The 20,249-nt window shown below is 47.1% G+C and overlaps 6 protein-coding genes across 6 annotated transcripts; 3 read left to right on the top strand and 3 right to left on the bottom strand.

Annotated features, from left to right (window-relative positions):
• Positions 1-113: 113 nt before the first annotated feature.
• FSUBG_9692 (uncharacterized protein) lies at positions 114-4,774 on the top strand (the record flags this gene model as incomplete). The annotated part of the gene is made up of 8 exons (XM_036688232.1): positions 114-296; positions 348-439; positions 499-1,645; positions 1,698-1,871; positions 3,092-3,305; positions 3,363-3,447; positions 3,552-4,503; positions 4,562-4,774. 8 exons carry the CDS (start codon positions 114-116, stop codon positions 4,772-4,774), a joined length of 3,060 nt encoding a protein of 1,019 aa, XP_036534825.1.
• A 468-nt stretch (positions 4,775-5,242) lies between these two features.
• On the bottom strand, positions 5,243-6,034 carry FSUBG_9691 (major facilitator superfamily mfs-1; the record flags this gene model as incomplete). Its single annotated transcript, XM_036688231.1, has 1 exon — positions 5,243-6,034. The coding sequence occupies one exon, from the start codon at positions 6,032-6,034 to the stop codon at positions 5,243-5,245; it is 792 nt and encodes a 263-aa protein (XP_036534824.1).
• A 268-nt stretch (positions 6,035-6,302) lies between these two features.
• Positions 6,303-9,387, bottom strand: FSUBG_9690 (subtilisin; the record flags this gene model as incomplete). The annotated part of the gene is made up of 6 exons (XM_036688230.1): positions 6,303-6,376; positions 6,682-7,123; positions 7,176-7,545; positions 7,593-8,477; positions 8,557-9,041; positions 9,100-9,387. 6 exons carry the CDS (start codon positions 9,385-9,387, stop codon positions 6,303-6,305), a joined length of 2,544 nt encoding a protein of 847 aa, XP_036534823.1.
• Positions 9,388-9,912: 525 nt separating this feature from the next.
• FSUBG_9689 (serine threonine kinase) lies at positions 9,913-16,293 on the top strand (the record flags this gene model as incomplete). Its single annotated transcript, XM_036688228.1, has 14 exons — positions 9,913-10,201; positions 10,251-10,473; positions 10,630-11,103; positions 11,151-11,169; positions 11,494-12,249; positions 12,299-12,803; positions 12,860-13,692; positions 13,744-14,234; positions 14,285-14,375; positions 15,022-15,182; positions 15,241-15,356; positions 15,414-15,584; positions 15,639-15,770; positions 15,818-16,293. 14 exons carry the CDS (start codon positions 9,913-9,915, stop codon positions 16,291-16,293), a joined length of 4,737 nt encoding a protein of 1,578 aa, XP_036534822.1.
• Positions 16,294-16,319: 26 nt separating this feature from the next.
• On the bottom strand, positions 16,320-17,449 carry FSUBG_9688 (branched-chain amino acid aminotransferase; the record flags this gene model as incomplete). Its single annotated transcript, XM_036688227.1, has 3 exons — positions 16,320-17,165; positions 17,217-17,321; positions 17,372-17,449. The coding sequence occupies 3 exons, from the start codon at positions 17,447-17,449 to the stop codon at positions 16,320-16,322; spliced, it is 1,029 nt and encodes a 342-aa protein (XP_036534821.1).
• An 802-nt stretch (positions 17,450-18,251) lies between these two features.
• On the top strand, positions 18,252-19,939 carry FSUBG_9687 (allantoate permease; the record flags this gene model as incomplete). The annotated part of the gene is made up of 5 exons (XM_036688226.1): positions 18,252-18,437; positions 18,487-18,909; positions 18,961-19,122; positions 19,175-19,631; positions 19,683-19,939. 5 exons carry the CDS (start codon positions 18,252-18,254, stop codon positions 19,937-19,939), a joined length of 1,485 nt encoding a protein of 494 aa, XP_036534820.1.
• Between the last annotated feature and the right edge of the window lie 310 nt (positions 19,940-20,249).

Genomic DNA, 20,249 nt, shown 5'->3' with positions numbered 1-20,249 from the left:
ATGGAAGAACCATGCCAAAATCAACTGCCCCGATGTGACCTGCTAGTTTTCCTAGTACACTCTAAGATTTCTTCTTCATTCCGATACCCTCTCGCGACACGACTCGAGCAACCATGAATAACGCCGACTCGCTGGTCGACTGCTGCAAACAGTGGTCAAAGTATCCCCGCAACTTGCTGCAGCCGTGCCACAGACAGAGTGTACTGAATGATTACCGGTCGCGCCTCGACAAACCAAAGACGAAGCTTTTTGATGCCAATCGAGAAAACATACACTTCCTCGAGCCTAACGGATTTGTACGCGGTCGGTAACGACCCAGAAAATATTTTAATGCTTTTATCTCATAGTTTTCAGGGTACAAGGAAACGGCAATCGCCGGTCCAGCCGATCTCGAGAAGCATCTTGGACCGAACGGCGAAGACCCCCATTATTGTATGATGTGAGTCGATTGAACTCCCAGTAGGTGAATCAAGACTACTGAAAGCTCATCCATTATAGCTTTATTGAATCCAGAAATTCGCGATCGCCATTAAACTGCTCCCACCAAAGCTTCTGCTACCTATCGACATTTTATCAGATTCCTGTCAGCTTCCTGGACTTTCTGTTTTCTTTCGGCCAAAGCACGGAACCCTTGGACTATCATATGACTGGCTTTGATGGGTCTGATACCCTTGATACCCCACAAAGCGAGATTCTCCAAATTCCCAAGCTTGGGCGTTCTGGTCGGGAGCACACCGTGCAGTACCTCCTGCGCTCCGTCGAGAAGTCTACAGAGAGAGGTCAGGTAGTCTGGCATATTCGTCAATTGGCTGTTCATCACAAATTCGACTTCATTACCGGGAAATCATTTTGGCTCAGCATCAAAGCCAACTCTGTCGTACAAGAAAGGCTCAAGGAAGCGATCGCGGACAACCCAAAGTTCAACCCAGAACCTACAAGTAGAATGGCATCATCTTTCGCAGCAACATTGATGACCATTCTCGTGTATCTTGAGTGGTGTGATGAGTCTTGGCGAGAATGCGTCAATGATCTAGAGGGAAATATACGCGTTGTGCTGAAAAGTGCAGAGACAGCATCAGTTAATCACCAGCCTGGTTTGCGTGCATCTGCCATGAGATTCTCGACTATCGGGACTGCTACTGCAGCATTTGGCGAACCGGAAAAGTATAGCCCACCGAGCCTTCGGCTTTTCAACGCAGGCTACGGTATGGAAAAACCACTGGCGAAGTATCTCCCCTCCGCTCTTGGCAAATCATTGCAGCAAACGAACGCAACCCCATTGCTTCCTCTGGGGCCGAAGACCGCAGCAGTCCCAGGGACAGGTACTAACGATGGTTTTTCTGAGCACCCCAGGAAAGTTCTTGAGACGTTCTCGGTAGAAAACTTGCAACATCTCCATTATATCGGCGGACAACTCGAAAAGTTCCGCTTGGTGATGCTGCTGAACCGCCAGACATTACGAGATATCTCTGAACACTACCAGGATTTGACAATCCGAGAATATTTCCCCTCAGAACACCGAGAAGAATGTGACCGAAGTCTGAATTCATTCGCCCGGCGAGTGGAGCGCATAAGACGAAATTTGGAAATTCGGGTCACGCAGCTTGAAGCACTGCGCACCTGCCTACAGGAGGGAAAGACACTGGTAAATCTGATTGGACGCCGTATCATATCATTTGCTTACCAACCTATCTTAGGTTGGGGTAATACTGCAACATCGCACCATGCAGGCTGGCCGCATTTCCACCGAGAGCTCCCACAGCCAGTCAGACAAGATAGAACAAATGTCATACAAGGCAAAACGAGAGAAAGTGCCTATGCATATAGTGGCAATTGTCGCCATATTATTTCTGCCTGGCACATTTGTATCTGTAAGTACCTCGCGATGATCTTTGTGAAACCAGGCCGAGAACTGCGCTGATTGACAAGGCAACTTTATCAAGTGGACTGTTCGATGTTAGCAAGGCCTCATATGACGCCGACGGTTTTACTACGTTTGATCTTGGTCCCTTGACGCTTTTCACATTGATTAGCTTTTCCCTTATGATCATTACAATCGGATTATGGGTCATTATACTCAAGTTGTTGGATCGCCAGGCTTGTAAGAGACAGAAGAGTGTCCAGCCAGCACAGGATTTGTTTCATCATGTTTAGAGCTTTTCCGATTGTCGGTGATGCAATTAGATCGTATGTACTGGGGGTATTGCTGCTATTTCATGCTCAGCCACAAAGCTTGGCCACGAATTGAGTATCCTTAATCATCTCGAGTCAAACCTAACCATCATCGTTGGGTCTGGAGTTAACAGACAGCATTTTGGCTATCAAGAAAAGGGAATTTTCCACCTCTCAGTGTAACTGACCCACTATTTCCGGTTATCTTTGAGCTGTCCTCTGGTTGATACAATTTCCAAACTTTAAAGGAGACGGACAGTATGAAGCGAGGGCCTCGTTATGTCTTTAGCACCACCTTACTTAGCCTATCCACAGTTGGATCAGATGATGTCCAGGTGAGAGGTAACACGATTCGCAGAAAGTCTATTGTCTATCTTGAACGACTAGGTCCCTTCAAATACGCGAGCTTTGCTTCAAAAAACTTTCAGGGTGTGCTTTTCAGCAGTGCCTCGGCTGCGCTATTTGCAAGCTGTGCGGCTGAAAGCTCACATTCGCCTTCTTTTCGTAGTCTGCCTTATGAGCTCCGTCAACCCAATCACATTGAAGATCTACAGCCACATATAGGATGACAGAATAACTGATGCCTAGCTCCCGTCACATTAAGATGGGTTAATTTCTTCAAATATCACCACCGGGATCATAGGTTCCAAGACAGGCGTGTCGCATTTGGTCGAGACCGACACAGGAGCACTCTCAGTGGCTCGCATACGCCACGTAAGCAAAATACAAGCTGTATCGCTTAACGATTGGTTTGGAATCCACGGAATATTATGGTAGAGGCGGTGTCGCATTACTCGTAGTGTTACGTCGTAATTTGTGGCCGCTGTTGATTTTCAGACCTTCAAGTGTTTTTTCATCCACAATTACGGGAATAGCTCGACACGTTCAATTGACCGATCCACTACCGCACATTTTATAGGGTCGATTGGCTGGACTGTTCGAGATGGACTCGTATCAGTTGTTGAAGCGCAGCTGTGAGCAGTGGTCTACGTACCCGACTTATTTGTTGCGGCCTGACCAGCGGAGGAACGCCCTTGAAAGTTATCGCCTCGCCCTGGACGTGTCTGAGCGACAGCTTTTCCAGGCCAGTACTGAAGATGTTCATATTGTCGAGCCGAGCGATTCTCCAGATGGTAATTTTATCCGAATACCCCACTTCCCAAAGGCTTGACGCGTCTGACTTGCTCCAGGCTATGCTGAGCAGACGATCGCGAACCCCTTTGCTTTGCGAAAACATCTGGAGCAGAACCGCAAAGACCCCCAAGCTTCACTCATGTAATCACAGCCACTTGACAGAACTTGGAGAAACGCGATGCTAACTCGTTAAGCTTTATTAATTCTGACGGTCCACGTACTCCATTGAACTGTTCACGTGAAAGCCTAGCTCTTATCTGTTCCCATTACCAGATCCCAGCCAGCTTTCTGGATTTTGTATCTTCGTTCGGATATACCAGCGAGCCACAAAATTATCACACGACTGGATTTGACAGCTACGACACCATCGAGAACCCCCGATCAAATCTCCTGGAGATTCAGCAGCTTGGCCGTTCTGGCTTGGAGCATGGCGTGCAGTATATGCTCCGATCTGTTGAAAAGTCAACTGAGGATACGGGAAACAGAAAGTGGGAGATTCGTCAGATGGCTATTCACCACAGATACGACTTCGGCCACGGAAAGGCATTGTGGCTAAATATCAAGAACGATAATGCTATGTCTGAGAGGATGAAGGAAGCAATTGCCGAAGATCCAGCCCTCAATTCCGCTTTGAGTAAGGATATACCCGGTTCCTTTGCTGCATCACTGCGGACACATCTTGTGCATCTTGAATGGTGTGACAATTCCTGGAGAGAGTTCATCTGTGACAAAGAGGGTGAGATCCGGAGGACATTGAAAGGACTCAAGGCAGCTCAAAGCGGCAACAAACATGATGTCCACTCTTCTTCTCCTACAGAGCACGCTGGTAGTGGGATTCAGGCTGAGACTCGCGAAACTGCTGGTCTGCAGCGCTCGGTATCCTGGCGACTGGCTGAGGAGATCGAGGACCTCGATAAATTTCCGTTCAGGGAAGCTGAAAAGCTTGATTCACTTTTCGAGCGACTGGAGCAATCGCTACTGGTCATACAGTTAAACATACAAACCTTGCGCGATATCTCAGATCATTACGAAAACCTGGCAACGCGCGATAATCTGCCAAGCGAGATGGTGACAAGGTCCTTCTTCAGCGACTTGGACTCATTTTCCCACCGGATAAGTCGCATCCAAAAGAACCTGGAAATCCCTGTAACTCAAGTCAAGTCCCTAATGTCCTGGCTACGGAAGGAAAGGGAATTGGTATGGCTCTTCCTTTCTGTCGATCGCCGCACACTGCTGATTCCAACTTCTCTTCCAGTTTGAAGAAATCATGCGTTATCGCAGCGTTCAAGCTAGTTGCTTCTTTACTAAGACTTCACATCTTCACCTCGACAGGATGCAGCAAATTGCTCACAAGACCCAAGAGGACACGATGTCTATGCATGTCATAACCCTCGTCACGTTGGCGTTCCTACCTCGAGCCTTCGTAGCTGTAGGTTTATCCGTTCTAGTGTACTGGGAGAAGCACTAATGCATGATATCGCTTCTAGAGCTTCTGCAATATTCGGCCTTTCAGCCGTAATGACTCACAGTCAATCAGCGTTGTACCCGAAGCATGCCGCGTTGCTTCGGATCTCTTTGCAGCGGCAACCTTACTACTCACATGCATTAGTCTCTTGTTCTGGTATTCCCTTTTTTCACGTTCTAGGGGAAATACGAGAATAGGACCGCGTAGGCATAATCTTCGACACAGCATTGCATCAAGGTGGCTGTAGACTGGAGAGAGCTGAAGTTTGTAAAGTTGGATGACGTCGAGTTGTACAGGGCGAACTAAGCTTTCATCAATGGGCCTCCAATATAAATACCACATGTATCTTGTTTAAAAAGATTAATAACCACTAGATATCAACACAATCCAAAATCTGTCTGTACTGCCTTTGCTCCACTTGTCAGTATATCTGATTTACTAATCCCATGTGTCTTCGAGCTCTCCTTCGGTTCATGCTATTTCTTCATCCGACAAGCGTAAGTACTCGAAAGAAACGTGTGGCTGTGGGGCATCGTCCTCCATATCATCCATCATTTCACCTCTGACGAGTCCATCATCTATGAACTTTCTCTCTTTATTGAAGAGGTTAAGCCGCCGAACACAACGATACTTATTGACACGGTAACCGACGACGATATCAGAAACAGAAAACTCTAGACTGCGATTCTTCTCTCGGCGTATGTTGCCGCTTAAAGCGGCCCCTGTACCTGTCCGTGGTTCCTGTACACCAAGCTGTCCTTCGACTTCTGCTTGACTCGTATTGGACTTGTTGTACTCCAGGCCTTTAGCCACCTTGAGCCCAGTGATCATGTAGAACACAGATGTCCACTTAGAAGAGCCCTCAAGTACTAGCTGGACCTGGGGGATGGCGAAAGTGGCATCAAGGAAGTTGTCATCTGGGTCAAAGTACGTTGTCAAGACCTCATCGCAAGTGATAGTGTTTTCTGCGTCGCTCGAGCCCGAGATGGCTGCTGAACCACGAGCATACTCACTGAAGGCTTTGACCCAGGCCTCAAACTTCCCTTCTCGGACCTTTGAGCAGGTTTCGCAAAAGCCACTCTGGGGAACTGGAGCATATTTCAGCTCCTCTCGGATTTTGATGCGGCTTGACCGGTTCAAAGCAGCGCGTCCGAGGCCGAGGTCTGTGAATATCGCGCCCAAGAACAAAGGACCGTTGTCTGCTGCCATGTCGAAACGCGGAACAGGATGATAGGTGTTATTGCCCCGTGTAGTTGATGCCATGGTCGGTTTGTCTCTGACTGAAGAACGTGCGACTGTTATCACAGCTAAGAGTCTAAAATGGCCGTCCTTAGTAAAATCGATACCTTGAAGGACGTACTCGGCATCTCATTGTAGTGATGCTAGGGGTGAGCTGAGCTTGTGAGGCCTCCGGGCGTAAAAGTGACGCGCTAAGCGGGGAGGAACATGCATCAGAAGATGCATATTTGGGCCAATGGCATCTGTCCACACCTGCATATCCTCAGACTTGTCACAGTGGCGTTGCCATCTGTTACAAAAGGAGAACATCTTGCGATCCAATGGCAGGGAGAACATCGGACAGGAGGATCAAGGACTGAATATGCACTGCAAACATCAGCATGTGTAATTGACGCAGCACAAATCCCCCAGGTTTGTAGCGCAGCAGTAGTCTTCTCGGAGTTTGACAGCAGATATAGGATACGTGATTAGTCTGTGCAATTCGTATTGTGGCGCTAGCAATCTGGCTTTGGACTTTTACTAGGTCCAGTGTACGAGAAACTCCCTAAAGACTCTAGCCACGTCCTCGTTATTGGCTTCGCCTCCCCACAGTTGGTCACTCCAAGGTTTAATACAATGATATGCCCCATTCGTCTCGCCATTATCCGTCATTTTGTAACGGAAAAGCTTACGCATTGGTCCATAGGCTTGGAGAGCGTTGGCTTCGTCAGCGCGAAGATTTCTCCGAGCAAACTCCAATATGTTCGCTGCAATCGCCGCTGCTACTGGAGTAGCGAAGGAGGTGCCTGAGATACAGCGCTCTTCGCCCTGCCAATACGACTGGATGTTCTCGCCAAGAGTCGCAAAATTATCCATAGTGGACTTGGCCACTGGATTCATGTTCAGATTCGGTACGGCGCGTTCATTAGTTACGTGAATGCAAAAAACACCCGGATGGTTAGCTGGCCAAGGCCTCGATCTGTTGCCACCTGAGTTGGAGGCAGCTGCAAATATTAGCTTGCGATCCAACACAAGCTTGTCCAGTACTTGTTTCAACTGTGGAGAAGGGCATTGCTGCCCAAGACCGAAAGAGAGATTGATGATGTCAGCCTGCTCGCCTGCCCATTCAAGAGCCTTGCATGAGTGACACGTTAGTAGTTATTGTGATATATTGAGAAACACATACCTTGGCAAGCCGCCCGACTTGATCTTCCGAAAAGGAGCGCGTGTCGGAGACTTTTGCAACATATACTTCGCATTCTGGCGCGTAGCGTAGCACCAGTCTGGCGACATGTGTTCCATGACCGTGTATGTCATTCCAATCAGCCTCCTTACCAATAAAGCTTCGACAATTACGAACTCTCTGCTCAGCATGGATGAAAAACGGGTCATCATTGGGACAAAACCCCGTGTCAATGATAACGACCTTGACTCTTTCATGAGGGAAAGCTGCTGGGATATCGACTTCAGCCACTCTGAGTATATACCTCTCGACAAATCTATCCATTCGTGTTGAAAAATCATGTTTAGATCGAGTTTTAAGCTGATTAGACTTTCTAAAGAATTATTAGCGTCGTGTAGCTCAAGACATCAAGTTACCTACAGCATCTCATTTCTATCGTCTTCATCAGAGAACAACGTGAATGTGGGCAAGGCTGGCCTGTGATCTAGTGCCCTGTGAGCACCATGATCAATATTTTGTGTAGGAGGCTTTCCACACTGCGAAACTTGCGCTTCCCAAATGTCAAGATTCGTCCTAAGTGGAGCGACGATGTGCTCCAGGATTACCCGTCGGGCCCCTGATTCAGTCTTTTCCGTTTTATCCACCCCAACACGATAGTGCTTGAAAAATAGAAGACAGCTAAAGACGGCCTTTCGATAATGTTGGACCAAGTCATCCTTCAGAAGTACTTGTGCCTCTTCAGAGAGGTCATCGTACCATGTCTTGAGATCGCTCCCATAATCGTATCGTCCGATCTCGCCCTTGAAGATGTCGATAAGGACTTGGGCGAGCGACAGGAAGAACCTTGAAAAGTTTCGTTTTCCTGAATTGAAGTCGTTGATAACAGTGTTTGTGTTTCTTGGAATGGTCTGCAATAAACAATTGATATAAGGCTCAGCCAAAATATCTTCAATAGTTGCCTTTGGATCGTTCATAACAAAGATGTTCTTTAATGTCAAATCTTGTTGTATCCAGGAACCGAGATAAAGGTGGCGCAGAGAACACACCAACCGGTAAGCCAAATGGAACTTCTTTACTTCCAGGTGAATGTCTGAGGTCTTCAATTGTCTCTGTTGCATCAACTGCTCTAGTGGAATTTGGCTTCTGTTCTCTCTCTGTTCTCGGCTGATTATTTCGAGGCCTTTGGTGCTGGCTAACCACATATTGGTATGATTGAAAGATAGCCAAAGGGGAATGTTCAGAACTTCGGCTTCTTGCGTTTCTTCGCAAATATTCAGGTCTCCACCGTGGCTCTTTGCATCATGTCTATAGTATAAGCATAAGTATTGGCATAAATGATAGAAAGCCTTTGTAAATATTGTATGAATTTCTGGTAGAAGCTTACCTTTCAAGTGTGCACGATGTATAGCATCGGGAGGCTTCGCACCCTTTGACGGTCTCACAAGGAGAAAGAAACATGTGGAATACACTATTTTCTTTGATATCCTCCCATCCTGAAAGCTTGAGTGAGGCTCCATGACCTTGATCATGGCATGTTCCGCTCACAAGGTGGTAAAACAAATTGTCCAAGGGCAGATCTATGGGCTCTGCGTCGATTAAAGCTTTGGATGCTTTACTAGAACTCCCTTCCAGCCGCTCAAAGTACTTTGTGTGTAACTTCTTCTCCACCATCTCATTTACCTTAGTAAGGCCAATGACTCCCTCCCTCCATTGTATTTCTGACTCTGGAAGAAGTTCATTCTGCACCTCACGATCAAGGGAGCCCGTTGTGAGTATTGACTCGCCATATCGATGTATCTTATGAATTGATTCATCCAATTTGCTACAAGATGATGAGCATTTCGTATTAGCTTCGGTCAGGGTTGGCAACTATTAAGGCTGTCAGTGTGCACTGAAGTCTCTCTCAGCGTCACAGATGATCACATACGCGGGCGCCGAATGTTCTGAGGCTGTCTTCGAGTGCATGCTGCAGCTTCCAACCATTGTCTTCGCTCTTAAGTTTAGCATCGTCCATATCCCCGATATTTTCGGTGGCTCCTAATATTGCTGGAATCGTAGTCTCAAAGGTGAGAAAGTCTCTATCATTCTGCTCCTCATTTGAAATTGTCTCAGATCTAACAGAGTCTGAGTGGGACTTCTCTCCATATAGAAGGTTGGTGACCAGAAGATGCATTTCCCATAACCTTGATAGGTAACCGAGGCGCTCTGAGGTCATCTTGCCGTTGCACTCTGAAAAGATCTGAGAGGTTGCTTGGAAGGTTTCTTCTCAAGGATAAGGAAGGTACCAACCTCAGTTACTTATCACTTATTATTATTCCAGCTTTGCGGCTGAGGTGGGGATTTTCTTAACCCAGCCCCCTTTCTGAAACCCGTAATTGGAACTAATTTGTCGGATTGTCCGAATGTATCTGCTGTGTAACTGTGGCTGTAGCATTTTATTCGTCCATTATCCCGCTGATGTGACAGCCCGTCGCAACCTGCATGCAAGATAATGCCACTGAATTGATGCCACGTAATCCATATTTGTCATTGTTCAGGTTTGTACACCTTATCGATTAGAAATACCTTTTCATTTTTAGGCACAAGTCTCGGGTACAAGAGGGCGGGGTAGCCACATATCACTCAACACAAGACTCGAAACCTCCGCATGATACTGCGACCATAACTATTAACAATACACTTCCTATCTTTCACGAGTTGAGTTGGGTTATTATATGCTTTTTTTTTCTGAAACAATACGATGGTGCTTGATGTTCAGCCTCAAAACGATGACAGGGCTACGGGGTCTCACAGAGATATCCGCGCAGTCGCATCAGAATGCCAAAATCTCTTCGGTAATGAGGTGATGGATAGTATTACTCTCAGCACTCATATCCGAAGAGCTGAACACAGGTTCCTGTCATGGGTCAGTTTTCTCGGCGTTCACGCTGATAAACAGCATTGCCTTGATACGCGTCTACGGCATTCTCCCGAAACAATGAATCTTATTTTGCTTATGCTCCAAGTCCTACGGCGGAACCTTCAGCTTGGTGAGTTCCCAGCCCCAAATTTTATTTACTGGCTTATACAGCCCTCTAGTTGTTTCCGAGCATCAACACATCCGCACTGACCATCAAAAAGGCCCTATTTATGGGATTGATGGTGCATTGGATCGTCTTCACCGCCTAGCTGCTGTCATTCAAAGCCAGCAAACATTAGATGAGGCACAAGATATCAACAAGATCATGATCAAGCGGGTCTTAGATGGCTTTGACGAGAGTATCATTGACTTCATCCAAAAGAAGTTTCCTAATGCCCCGTTGTCACTTCAACTACAGTTGTCAAGATCAGTTATGCATCGAACACATCGTTTATTATACTGGAAACAACGTCCACAGGTGCTAGCGGATAGATGCTCTAGCAACAGAAATTCACAACGACCTCAAACACCCTCAAGTGTATTCTCACATTCGAGTAGTACGTCATCATTGTTGGACATCCCCCGATACAAAGACCCAAAAGAGTTCAGTGGTGTTTTTGGCATATTGTTCAAGGAGCCCTCAGATCGGATCAAGCAGCATATCCATAAGAAGAGGAAGCAGAACCGCCAGAAGAATTACTTTGGTAACTTACCATCTCCGTCTGTGGGCGCTGACATAAGATCTTCACGGAACCTTGAGGTTGAATCCGGATCGAATGACCCGTCCGGCATCCGCGCCGCAAAGTCTCCTGTGAATCCATGCCACGTCTCTCAGAGATTCCTGAACGAGAAAGCTACAGAAGTATATGCAAACACCGACCAAGGGGATACAAGTGCCGATTGCGAAACTTTTCGATCTTTACATCCCTGCCCTGATCGCCTGATTTCTGAAGACGGCACTGAAGAAGTTTACTGTGTGCTTTGCTCTAATCTGCTAAACAAGGCCACAATTGAAAGTCAAGAGGCTTGGATGTGCGTTTCAAAGAAAGTATGACATAAATATAACTGACCATAGGCAGGAAACATGTCGATCACGATGTACGACCCTACATTTGCGTTTCTGAAGATTGCGAATATACTCAATTGTTTTTTCCAACCACAGCTGACTGGAGATCTCATATGGAAGTGGTGCATAGCATGGAGTGGCCGCGGTATGTTCACCGGGCAAGGTGGACTTGTCCGTACTGTCAACCGGCCTCGGGGATTATACACTTCACTTCCAAAGAAGAGTTTGTTCGTCATTTGACAGAAGGGAAAACAAAGCCTCACTGTCTTTCAATTGGTTCTTTTCAATTGAACAAGCTCATCGTGGATTGTAAATGGTACGATCCCATCAAAAAAGCGGATTGCCCCCTCTGCCAGTCATATGGAAAGGCAGATAACCCCATCGTATGCGAAAACCAAAAAGAAGTGGAAGACTTCTACGAGCACTTTACCGGCCATCTGCGATTTATTGCATTTGAAGGACTCAACCTCTGGGATACTCATACAGGTGCAAAAATGAACCATTTTGCACCAGTTGATTGCCCATCAACAGAGGATGACAAAAGGCCTGAGCAAGACGAGGACTATGGACTTGATTCACTTATGGATTCCCGTGTTAAGCATTTTCATGACTACGTTAAAAGCAAATCGCTTGTTGGTCTGGATGGAGAGGAAAAAGTTGTCCCCTACATCCCACCATGCGAACTCGAGGCATATTGGACAGTGGAGCGTATTAATTACATCCTCGCCTTCGCTACCATCCCCATTGACACAGCGTATGAAGCAATCAGCCACGGGTACCTCAAAATATTCTCTATACTCGTGTTCATTGGCCATTGTGACAAGATGTCGGTTCTTTTCCCCAACCGCAAAGTTCTCGACGATCATAACTTGCCCTTCACCGCTGACGATTTTGAGCCAAAGAGCAAGTGGTCAGATGAGTTTCTGGAAGCCCAATGGATGTTTTGTCCCTTCATATTCTCTCGCACCCGCGTATATAAAAGACCCCTTCACCCAAGAACTATACTACCTGTCACATACGATGACTGTATCAAGGAAAGGCGTGTTGGGCCTGATGCAGTAGTGTTGCGCAAAGTGCGAATACACGATCATTGTAAATCCATGGTACAAAAGGTAACGAATGCTGTTTACTTGAGTTTTATTTAATGCTAATTCTACCTAGAGTCAGTTCGTTGTGTTCAAAATGTACGAGGGTATCAATGCAGAAGAACGCTACAGTTCTGAAACGGCTATATACGAGAAGCTTCACGACAAGTCAAATGACAGCATCGTCAGGCACATCGCAAGCTTCCATTTTCAACATAATCATAAGTTCGTTATCGTTCTTGAGTATGCGGCTCATGGTTCACTTCTAGACTACCTGCAAAAAACTCCCCAGCCGATCACTCCTGACGACTTTGCTTTGTTCTGGGGCCGATTGATCCAGCTGCTAGACGCCCTACACACCTTGAGCGATATCTATAGACAAAGTCACTCTTTACATGAGTCGCTCGCTGGGGTCCATCAAGATATCCATCCTGGTAATATCCTAGTATTTCCAGGAACTGACAGCAAATCTTCATTTAATGTTCACTTCAAAATTACCGACTTTGGACTGGGTGAGATGGGGAGGATTTCAGGTTTGAATGATGCCCTGGCGTCATCCAGTACAGGAAACAGAATGTACAGTTAGTATATCATTTCACCTCATATGTCGACTGAATTATGACTCAATATACATTAGTTTCTCCAGAGGCATTCGCCAACTTTGCCGTTCAAGATCGTGTCAGAACAGTCATTTCTCCTGCCACCGATATCTGGTCTCTAGGAGCAGTATTCAGCGACGTTCTTATCTGGACAATCGCCGGCGAAGCGGGCCGTGAGAGATATCGCCGCAGTCGATTCGAGGAAATCGCTGAACTTCCACATCTCAGCGGCGCGGGATATGATTGCTGCTTCCATGATGGAGAGCAGCGATTGAAGGCTGTTCGGAAGGTCCACGGTGATTTCCTCTTACACAGGAGGAGCAGCGACTCGATATCGCCTTTCATCAGCAAGCTGATTCTTCGCAACATGCTTATTGGGCAGCTTGGTCGCCTCAATGCTATGCAGATCAGGCTACGCGCGGAGGAGGGACTGCAAAAGATCCTCGCGCCTGAACCATCAAAAAATGGTATGTCGTTTGTGCCGACACCGGATGACAAAGCATCTCATCAGCCGAGGGACTCTTTCTCCAGGCCTCCTATAGAAAGACGGGCCACAGCCGCATTCAGCGCCTCTAGGCAGGGGGCGATCCCAAATTTGGCTCGTATCGAAGCTCCTGCGAACCAGGCCTGGTCCATGATTTCGATGCAGGGCTCTATATCACAGCCGCCAACTGACCAATCAATCAGGTATACTCAAACGGGAGATAGGTTACTCACGGTTGGAGAAATATACCAGATGATCGAAGCCAAAGACAAAGATTCCCGAAGAGGGTCTTTTCGCAGAAAGTCCAGTAAGCGTGATGAGATTCTCGATTTGCCCGGTATCCAAGAGTCCCGAAGCAAGATTAGAGAAACGAAAGGACGTGAACATGTTAGTTGAGCATTGATCTGATTCTCAGACCGTAACTAACTCAATCACCAGATCTTCATTATTGATAACTTCACGTCAATGGAGCCGTATATGGAGAAGGTCAAGAAGACAGCCAGAGCAGTCAGCTACGTCACCAAATTAGCTAACCACAATGGTATGGAGGTTTTCGCCGCATCAGAAACTACAATGAGTCCAAAGACATGCAAGCATAGCGTTCAAGTCGAAAAGGCTATTGGTAACTTCAAAACCGTTCGGGGCACATGCAGAATGAGAAAATGTCTCGACGATATCCTCAACCGAATCCTCGTCGAGAGGCCCTTCAAGCCGACTAGCATCTACATCTTTACAGATGGAGTCTGGGAACAGGGTGAGGACCAAGTCGAGTTCGCAGTCAATCGTGCAACTCAGTATCTGATCAAACATGGTCTTCCATCGTCTTCGATCATGTTCCAATTCATCCAGTTCGGTCGTAATGCCGAGGGGACGGCTCGGATGAAGCGACTGGATGATCATTGCAAGAAGGAAACCGATGCCGAAAAGTTGTAAGTACTCCCAGGCCTAACCGAAGTACCGAGTGGCTGACTCCCTCAAGTGATATTGTTGACCACAAGCACTGGGACGCTCATGTTCCTGACATCGTCATCGGTAGCCTTTCGCCATATACCGATGAAGTGGAGCATAGAGTAAATGATACACTATAGAAGGTTCTCATATACCTTGGGGCGTTGTATATAGTGTTCTTCTCGTGTATTATTACTTACTATTGAAGACTTTTGCTTCGGGTTGTGATGAGCGTTTCACCTGAAGTTCTCGGGTATTGGAGCTAAGATGGGAATGTTGCCTAATGGTTTTTGTTATACTAGTTCTAGAGGTTACCAGGTTCTTTAAGATAGATAAACAGATACCAAGGGTGTTTTCTGGTATACAACATCTCTTTTCACCTGTCCGCTAGCACATAATTGAGATCTCGCTGGAGTAATGACCGGATCAGAATCTCCCCGACGGATCATTAGTTGCCCCAAGCATTAGCGCCACAAATCAAAGTTTCTTCCACCGGAGTTGGAGGAAGCTGTCAATTCCGGCCCGGAAATTAGGCTAGTGAGGTCAGCCCAGGCCTGGGATCTAGCCTGTAAACGAAAGCAGTTAGCTTCTTACCTACCATGAGTGGCGATTGCTGACCTACATGTCTGTCAATGGAATTTTCACATCACTTATCTGTATAATGTCTCCGATCTCTGCCCATAGGAAGTACATCTTTGACGCATAGTTCCATTCATTTTCAGAAGCAAATGTCAATAATCATGGAATCAGAAATGCTCTCAATCACAGCGCCGGCTTATACCAGCCCAAGTGGCATACGAACTCTCGACAGTTCCAAGGCCATTTATCATTGCAGATAATCAGGTTCTCATCAAAGTCCATGCTGCGAGCATAAATCCAGTCGACGTCAAGAAGGCCGCCGGCATCTTCAAGATGGCAGTAAAGGAAGAGTGAGTTGCCTTTGCCCAGGTTGGAGAGAGACGACAAGCTGATGTCAACATTCTCAAGGTTCCCGTATCAGATTGGGTATGACGCTGCAGGTGTCATCGTTGAAGTTGGAAAGAGAGTGACGGCGTTGGAAGTGGGCGATGAAGTCTACACGAGGCTGCCAGAAATTGGAAGAGGTATGATGAGATGGTTGGTTAGAAGTAAGAAATCTAACCGCTGACATTATGACACAGGTGCCTGGAGTGAGTATGTGAAGTGCACAGATGCCTACGTCTCCCTGAAGCCTGAGAGTCTTTCTTTTGTCGATGCTGCATCGCTACCGCTGGCTGGAGTCACGGCATTGCAGGTTCTTGGGCAATACAAGGGCTCGCTCGAGGGCAAGACAGTGTTAATCCCTGGTGGCTGTAAGTCACTCATCACAACTGCTCATGAAAGAAGTATTTAATTTTTGTATTTAGTAAGCGGTACGGGAGCCCTTGCGTGCCAACTTGCCAAGAACGTATTCCATGCTGCAAAGGTCATCACCACAGTCTCGACCTCCAAAATTCCCAAAGTTCCAGAGCTTCTTGGTGAGGGCACGGTGGATCAGAGTAAGTCCTGACCCTAAGCCCCAAGACCTATCTGACCAATATCACAGTCATCGATTACACAAATCAGAAAGTTGCCGAGGCCGTTCCTCCAAAGTCCGTTGACTTTTGCTTCGATACAACCGGTCAAGCCATGGAGTTCCTCTCACTCATGGTTCCCTCAACCGGCATGATCGTCTCAATCTCAACAACTCCATCTGCCTCGACCCTCCAAGCTTCAAGCGTAATGCGGCGACCAGAAAACCCTCAGATCCCATTTGCCGGGCGTCTATTTCTCCATGCAGCAGATGCGATACGTAGACTTCGGGCGTGGCGCTGGGGCGTCACATACATGTATCACTTCTTGGATCCAAACCGAGAAGACCTGCATAAGCTTACAGATTATGTGGATGACGGAAAAGTGAAGCCTGTTGTTAGGGCCAGGGTTGATATGAGAGACATCGAGGCAGTCCGCGAGGCTTGCGATCAAACTTATAAAGGAAAAGGCGGATTGGGAAAGACTGTCTTTGAGGTGATCAAGGATTAATAACAATCGAACCAGTAATATCGAAGTTACAGTTTTGACTTCAAGAAGGTCAGGTCTCGTGGACTAACCACCTCAGCCTTGATCTCCTCCCTTGACCTCTCAACATCTTTCCTCACGAGCTCTGAGTATAGCTGCTGTATCCTCTCTGTAACAGCTCCTCTCCTACCATCACTGATGACCCGCCCATCAATCTCGGTAACATGGATTTGCGAGGGAAAAGTCCCTGTACAGAAAGCCTCATCGGCGCCATATGTCTCGGTGAGAGTGAAGTCCAGTTCTCGAACAGTGATACCATTCGCTCGGCAAACATCAATGGTCTTTTGGCGTGTAATTCCTTGCATCTGGTTGTCCTTGGTAGGGGCCCAGACTTCATCCTCTCGAACGATGAAGAAGTTGACTGAATTGCACGTCTTGACAAAGCCGCGTAGGTCAAGCATAAGCGCCTCGTCGACATTCATCACATTCGCATGAATGCAAGCTTGAACATCCGTCGCTTTTGAGATGTGATTCCACTGCTCGTCCTTGACATCGGGTGGCCCCCGTCGGACCCATGTTGTTGAAAGTCTCAAGCCTTTTGACTTGGAGTTGGGATCAACGGCCTTGGACTCGGGAATGATGACAATAAGAGGGAGACCGATGTTGACCTTCGGGTTTTGGTAGGGAGTAGCTTTCAGACCACGGCTGACCACGAGTCTGATGTGGACATGCTCATCATCTCCCATATCGTTCTCATCAAGCGTCTGGTGAATTAGGTCAAGGAGATCCCCTTTCGATAGACCGAGGTCCAGGTACATGGCTTTCGCGGACTGGAAAAGTCGATTGATGTGCTCTTTGGCAAACTGGACTCGGCCCTTGTTGGCACGGATACCTTCCTTAATAGCTGTTATTCATTTGTTGGTCATTATTCACTCAGTAGAACCTACCCAGATGCCATCGCCGATCAGGAAATTTGAGTCAAATACTGAGACTACAGCTTCTGCTCGAGGTACCAAATTGAACTCGCCAGTGACGCCATCACGAATTCCAACCTCAATGTCCGTCAGTGATTATCATGGGCATATGTCATGAGATAACTTACCTTGATAGAAGCATTCTTCGCATTCGGCACAGAGCTATGCGTTGAGCCTCCATGGCTTCCTTGCTTCGCGTTTGTCATAATTGATGTTGTCAAGACAATGCTGTATATGGGGCTTCGATTTCGCGATATTGAGATGAAATGGTTCAATTCAGTCAAATATTATATCTCCGAGAATTAATAAGGCTCATGTTGGATCTTCGGACTCTGGAGGCGAGCTCGGTGTCCACCGGACGGCAAATTCGGTCGTGACCGAGCTGACTCACGTGAACAGGTGATAGTCCGATAAGCCTTGGATCATCTGTCCACTGCTCGTGCTTGCAGCAAATATCGGGCTTCAGTACAAGGCGATAAGATTTTATTAGACTTAATATAATTCATGACAAATTCGCGACCAATTTAGTAGAATCTTAAATGAACTTATTTTCTGCCGCTCGATGCAGAGTTTTCTCTCTTGACGACCGTTTCATAAGTCTGTTATCAAAAATCGGCCAACTACCCACTGTAACTTGACGTGATCGCAAGGCTCCCCAATCGTCATCGGCATCCATTCTGGTTCGTTCGTTATCATTCCCAACCCCAGATAACAAGGCGGGGTGATAGGCTAGAACTCCTCAAAGCAGTAAAGTCCCCTCGGTAGCGTCCGAGTAGTGAGCTCGGTGGTGACCGAGCGTCTCGTTGTACACCGAAGCCTAACAACTACAGTGATAAACTCCCCGTTGCAGCGAAATTGGCCCCGCTAAACCCGGGGAAGTGGTAGACTAGCTTTTGTAGCATTGTCAATCTTGAGAACTCTTAAAGACGGCCATGCGAAGCATCTAAAGATCGTCGAGGGACTTTCCAACTCGCTTCCAGACTTGGACTTCTTCGATAACTTTGCATCATGGCGCAGACTCCCAAGTCTGAGCAAGGCCACGCCAAGGATATGGCTCAATCAATCGCCTCTGATCGTGTTCAAGATGAGGTACTGGAATTGACCAAGGCCCAATCAAAGCGACTTCTCCTCAAGACAGATCTGGTTGTCATGCCGCTCGCTGTCTTGAGCATGACTCTGGCCTTCCTGGATAAGGTATGTGTAGTCACTCAAGTCTAGTCAATTGCTTGCTAACGGATCCAAGAATGCGCTCGGATATGCCGCCATCTTCGGCATCAAGGAAGATGCCCACCTCAAGTCTCAAGAGTACAGTTGGCTCAGCAGCATCTTCTACTTCGGTTACCTAGCCATGGAATTCCCCAACCTCTGGTTAATGACCAAGATCCCTATCGGCAAGTATGTCGGTGGCTGCCTCACCCTATGGGGTATTGCCCTATGCTTCATGGCACTTTGCCATAACTTTGCAGGACTGGCGACTATCAGATTCCTTCTCGGTGTTTTTGAGGCTGCTGTACTACCTTGCATGATGATCATCAACTCCATGTGGTATTTGAGGAACGAGCAGCCTCTTCGAACTGCTTTTTGGTATAACACTTTCGCGGGTGTGTTTGGAGGTATTCTGTCTTATGCGATTGGACAGATCAATGGATCGCTGTCCACCTGGAAGGTCAGTGAAGGTCATCTGAAGGGATATTTCTTTGCTGACAAAAAGTGATAGTATATCTTCCTCATTTATGGATCTTGCACCATCCTCGCCGGAGCTCTCGTCTTCTTTGGCCTTCCCGACACTCCCTCGAAGGCATGGTTCTTCACCGAGGAAGAGAAGAAACTTGCCATGATTCGCCTTGCACCCAACCAGACCGGCATTGAGTCAAAGAAAGTATGCAGCGACACGTGCCCCATTAGATAAACTGAGGCTAACATGGCTCTAGAAATTCCAAACTGCCCAAATCTTGGAAGCTCTCCGTGATCCCAAGTGCTACTGCATCTGGCTCGGCGTCTTTGGTTATGCGCTTGCTAACGCGGGTATTACAAACTTCAACCCTCTCATCATTGCCGGGTATGGCTTCAGCAAGACAAAGACCGTTCTCATGGCGACTCCTCAGGCAGCAGTTGCGATGATTAGTCAGGCTATTCTCACCACCGTTGCTTTCTTCATTCCTAATCTTCGATGCATCTTCTGGATCTTCGGTGCGCTCATGGGTCTGGTTGGAGCGGTTATGGTGCACTCACTCGACGTTGCGACCCAACGCGACGCGTCATTGGCAGGAGTCTATCTCATGGGCTTCTACAATGTCCCTTGGGTCTTCCTACTAAGTCTGTCTTCCTCCAACACTGCTGGTGCAACAAAGAAGAGCTTTATGGGTATCTCTATCGCTATCGTCTACGGTATGTACCAACACACTTGATCAGTCTTCAGCCTCTAACTTACACTTACAGCCGTCGGCAATATTGTCGGACCCCAATTCTTTCTTGATAGACAAGCACCCACATATGTCCTCGGCATCGGTTCTATGCTTTTCGCGTTTGCCTTGATGGCTGCCACTGGTCTGACGTACTATGTTCTCTGCGGTATAGAGAACAAGAAGCGTGATAAGCAATATGGCAAGGCTCATGACGACACTGATATTGGACTGGAGGCCGAAAGGAGCGATAAGACGGATTGGCAGAATCCCAACTTTCGATATACTTACTAGAATAGCGTAGTTACTCTTTGGAGCAGATTGATTCCGTTTAATTGATGATATGCATAATCTTACCGTGCTCGATTGAGACGCGTGATGTTCCCGTGCTTAATTTTTCGCGAGTTGACTTATACGACTTCGTGACTTAGTATCTTTAGTAGAACTTGGCATATTTGTTGTGTAATGGCAGCATTACAGCCACAAGAACTTACAAGACGTTGTAGAAAGTAATTTGAGGAAGGGAAACCAGAGCCGTACGAGGTTATGGGATACTTTAGTGATACGCCCCGTAATCGGTCCAATAACTGGCTACCCTATACGT

Source organism: Fusarium subglutinans (assembly GCF_013396075.1).
Source record: "Fusarium subglutinans strain NRRL 66333 chromosome Unknown NRRL66333_c0000153, whole genome shotgun sequence".
Taxonomy (NCBI): domain Eukaryota; kingdom Fungi; phylum Ascomycota; class Sordariomycetes; order Hypocreales; family Nectriaceae; genus Fusarium; species Fusarium subglutinans.
Note: the sequence above shows the minus strand (reverse complement) of the source record. Positions and strands in the feature narration are given on the sequence as shown.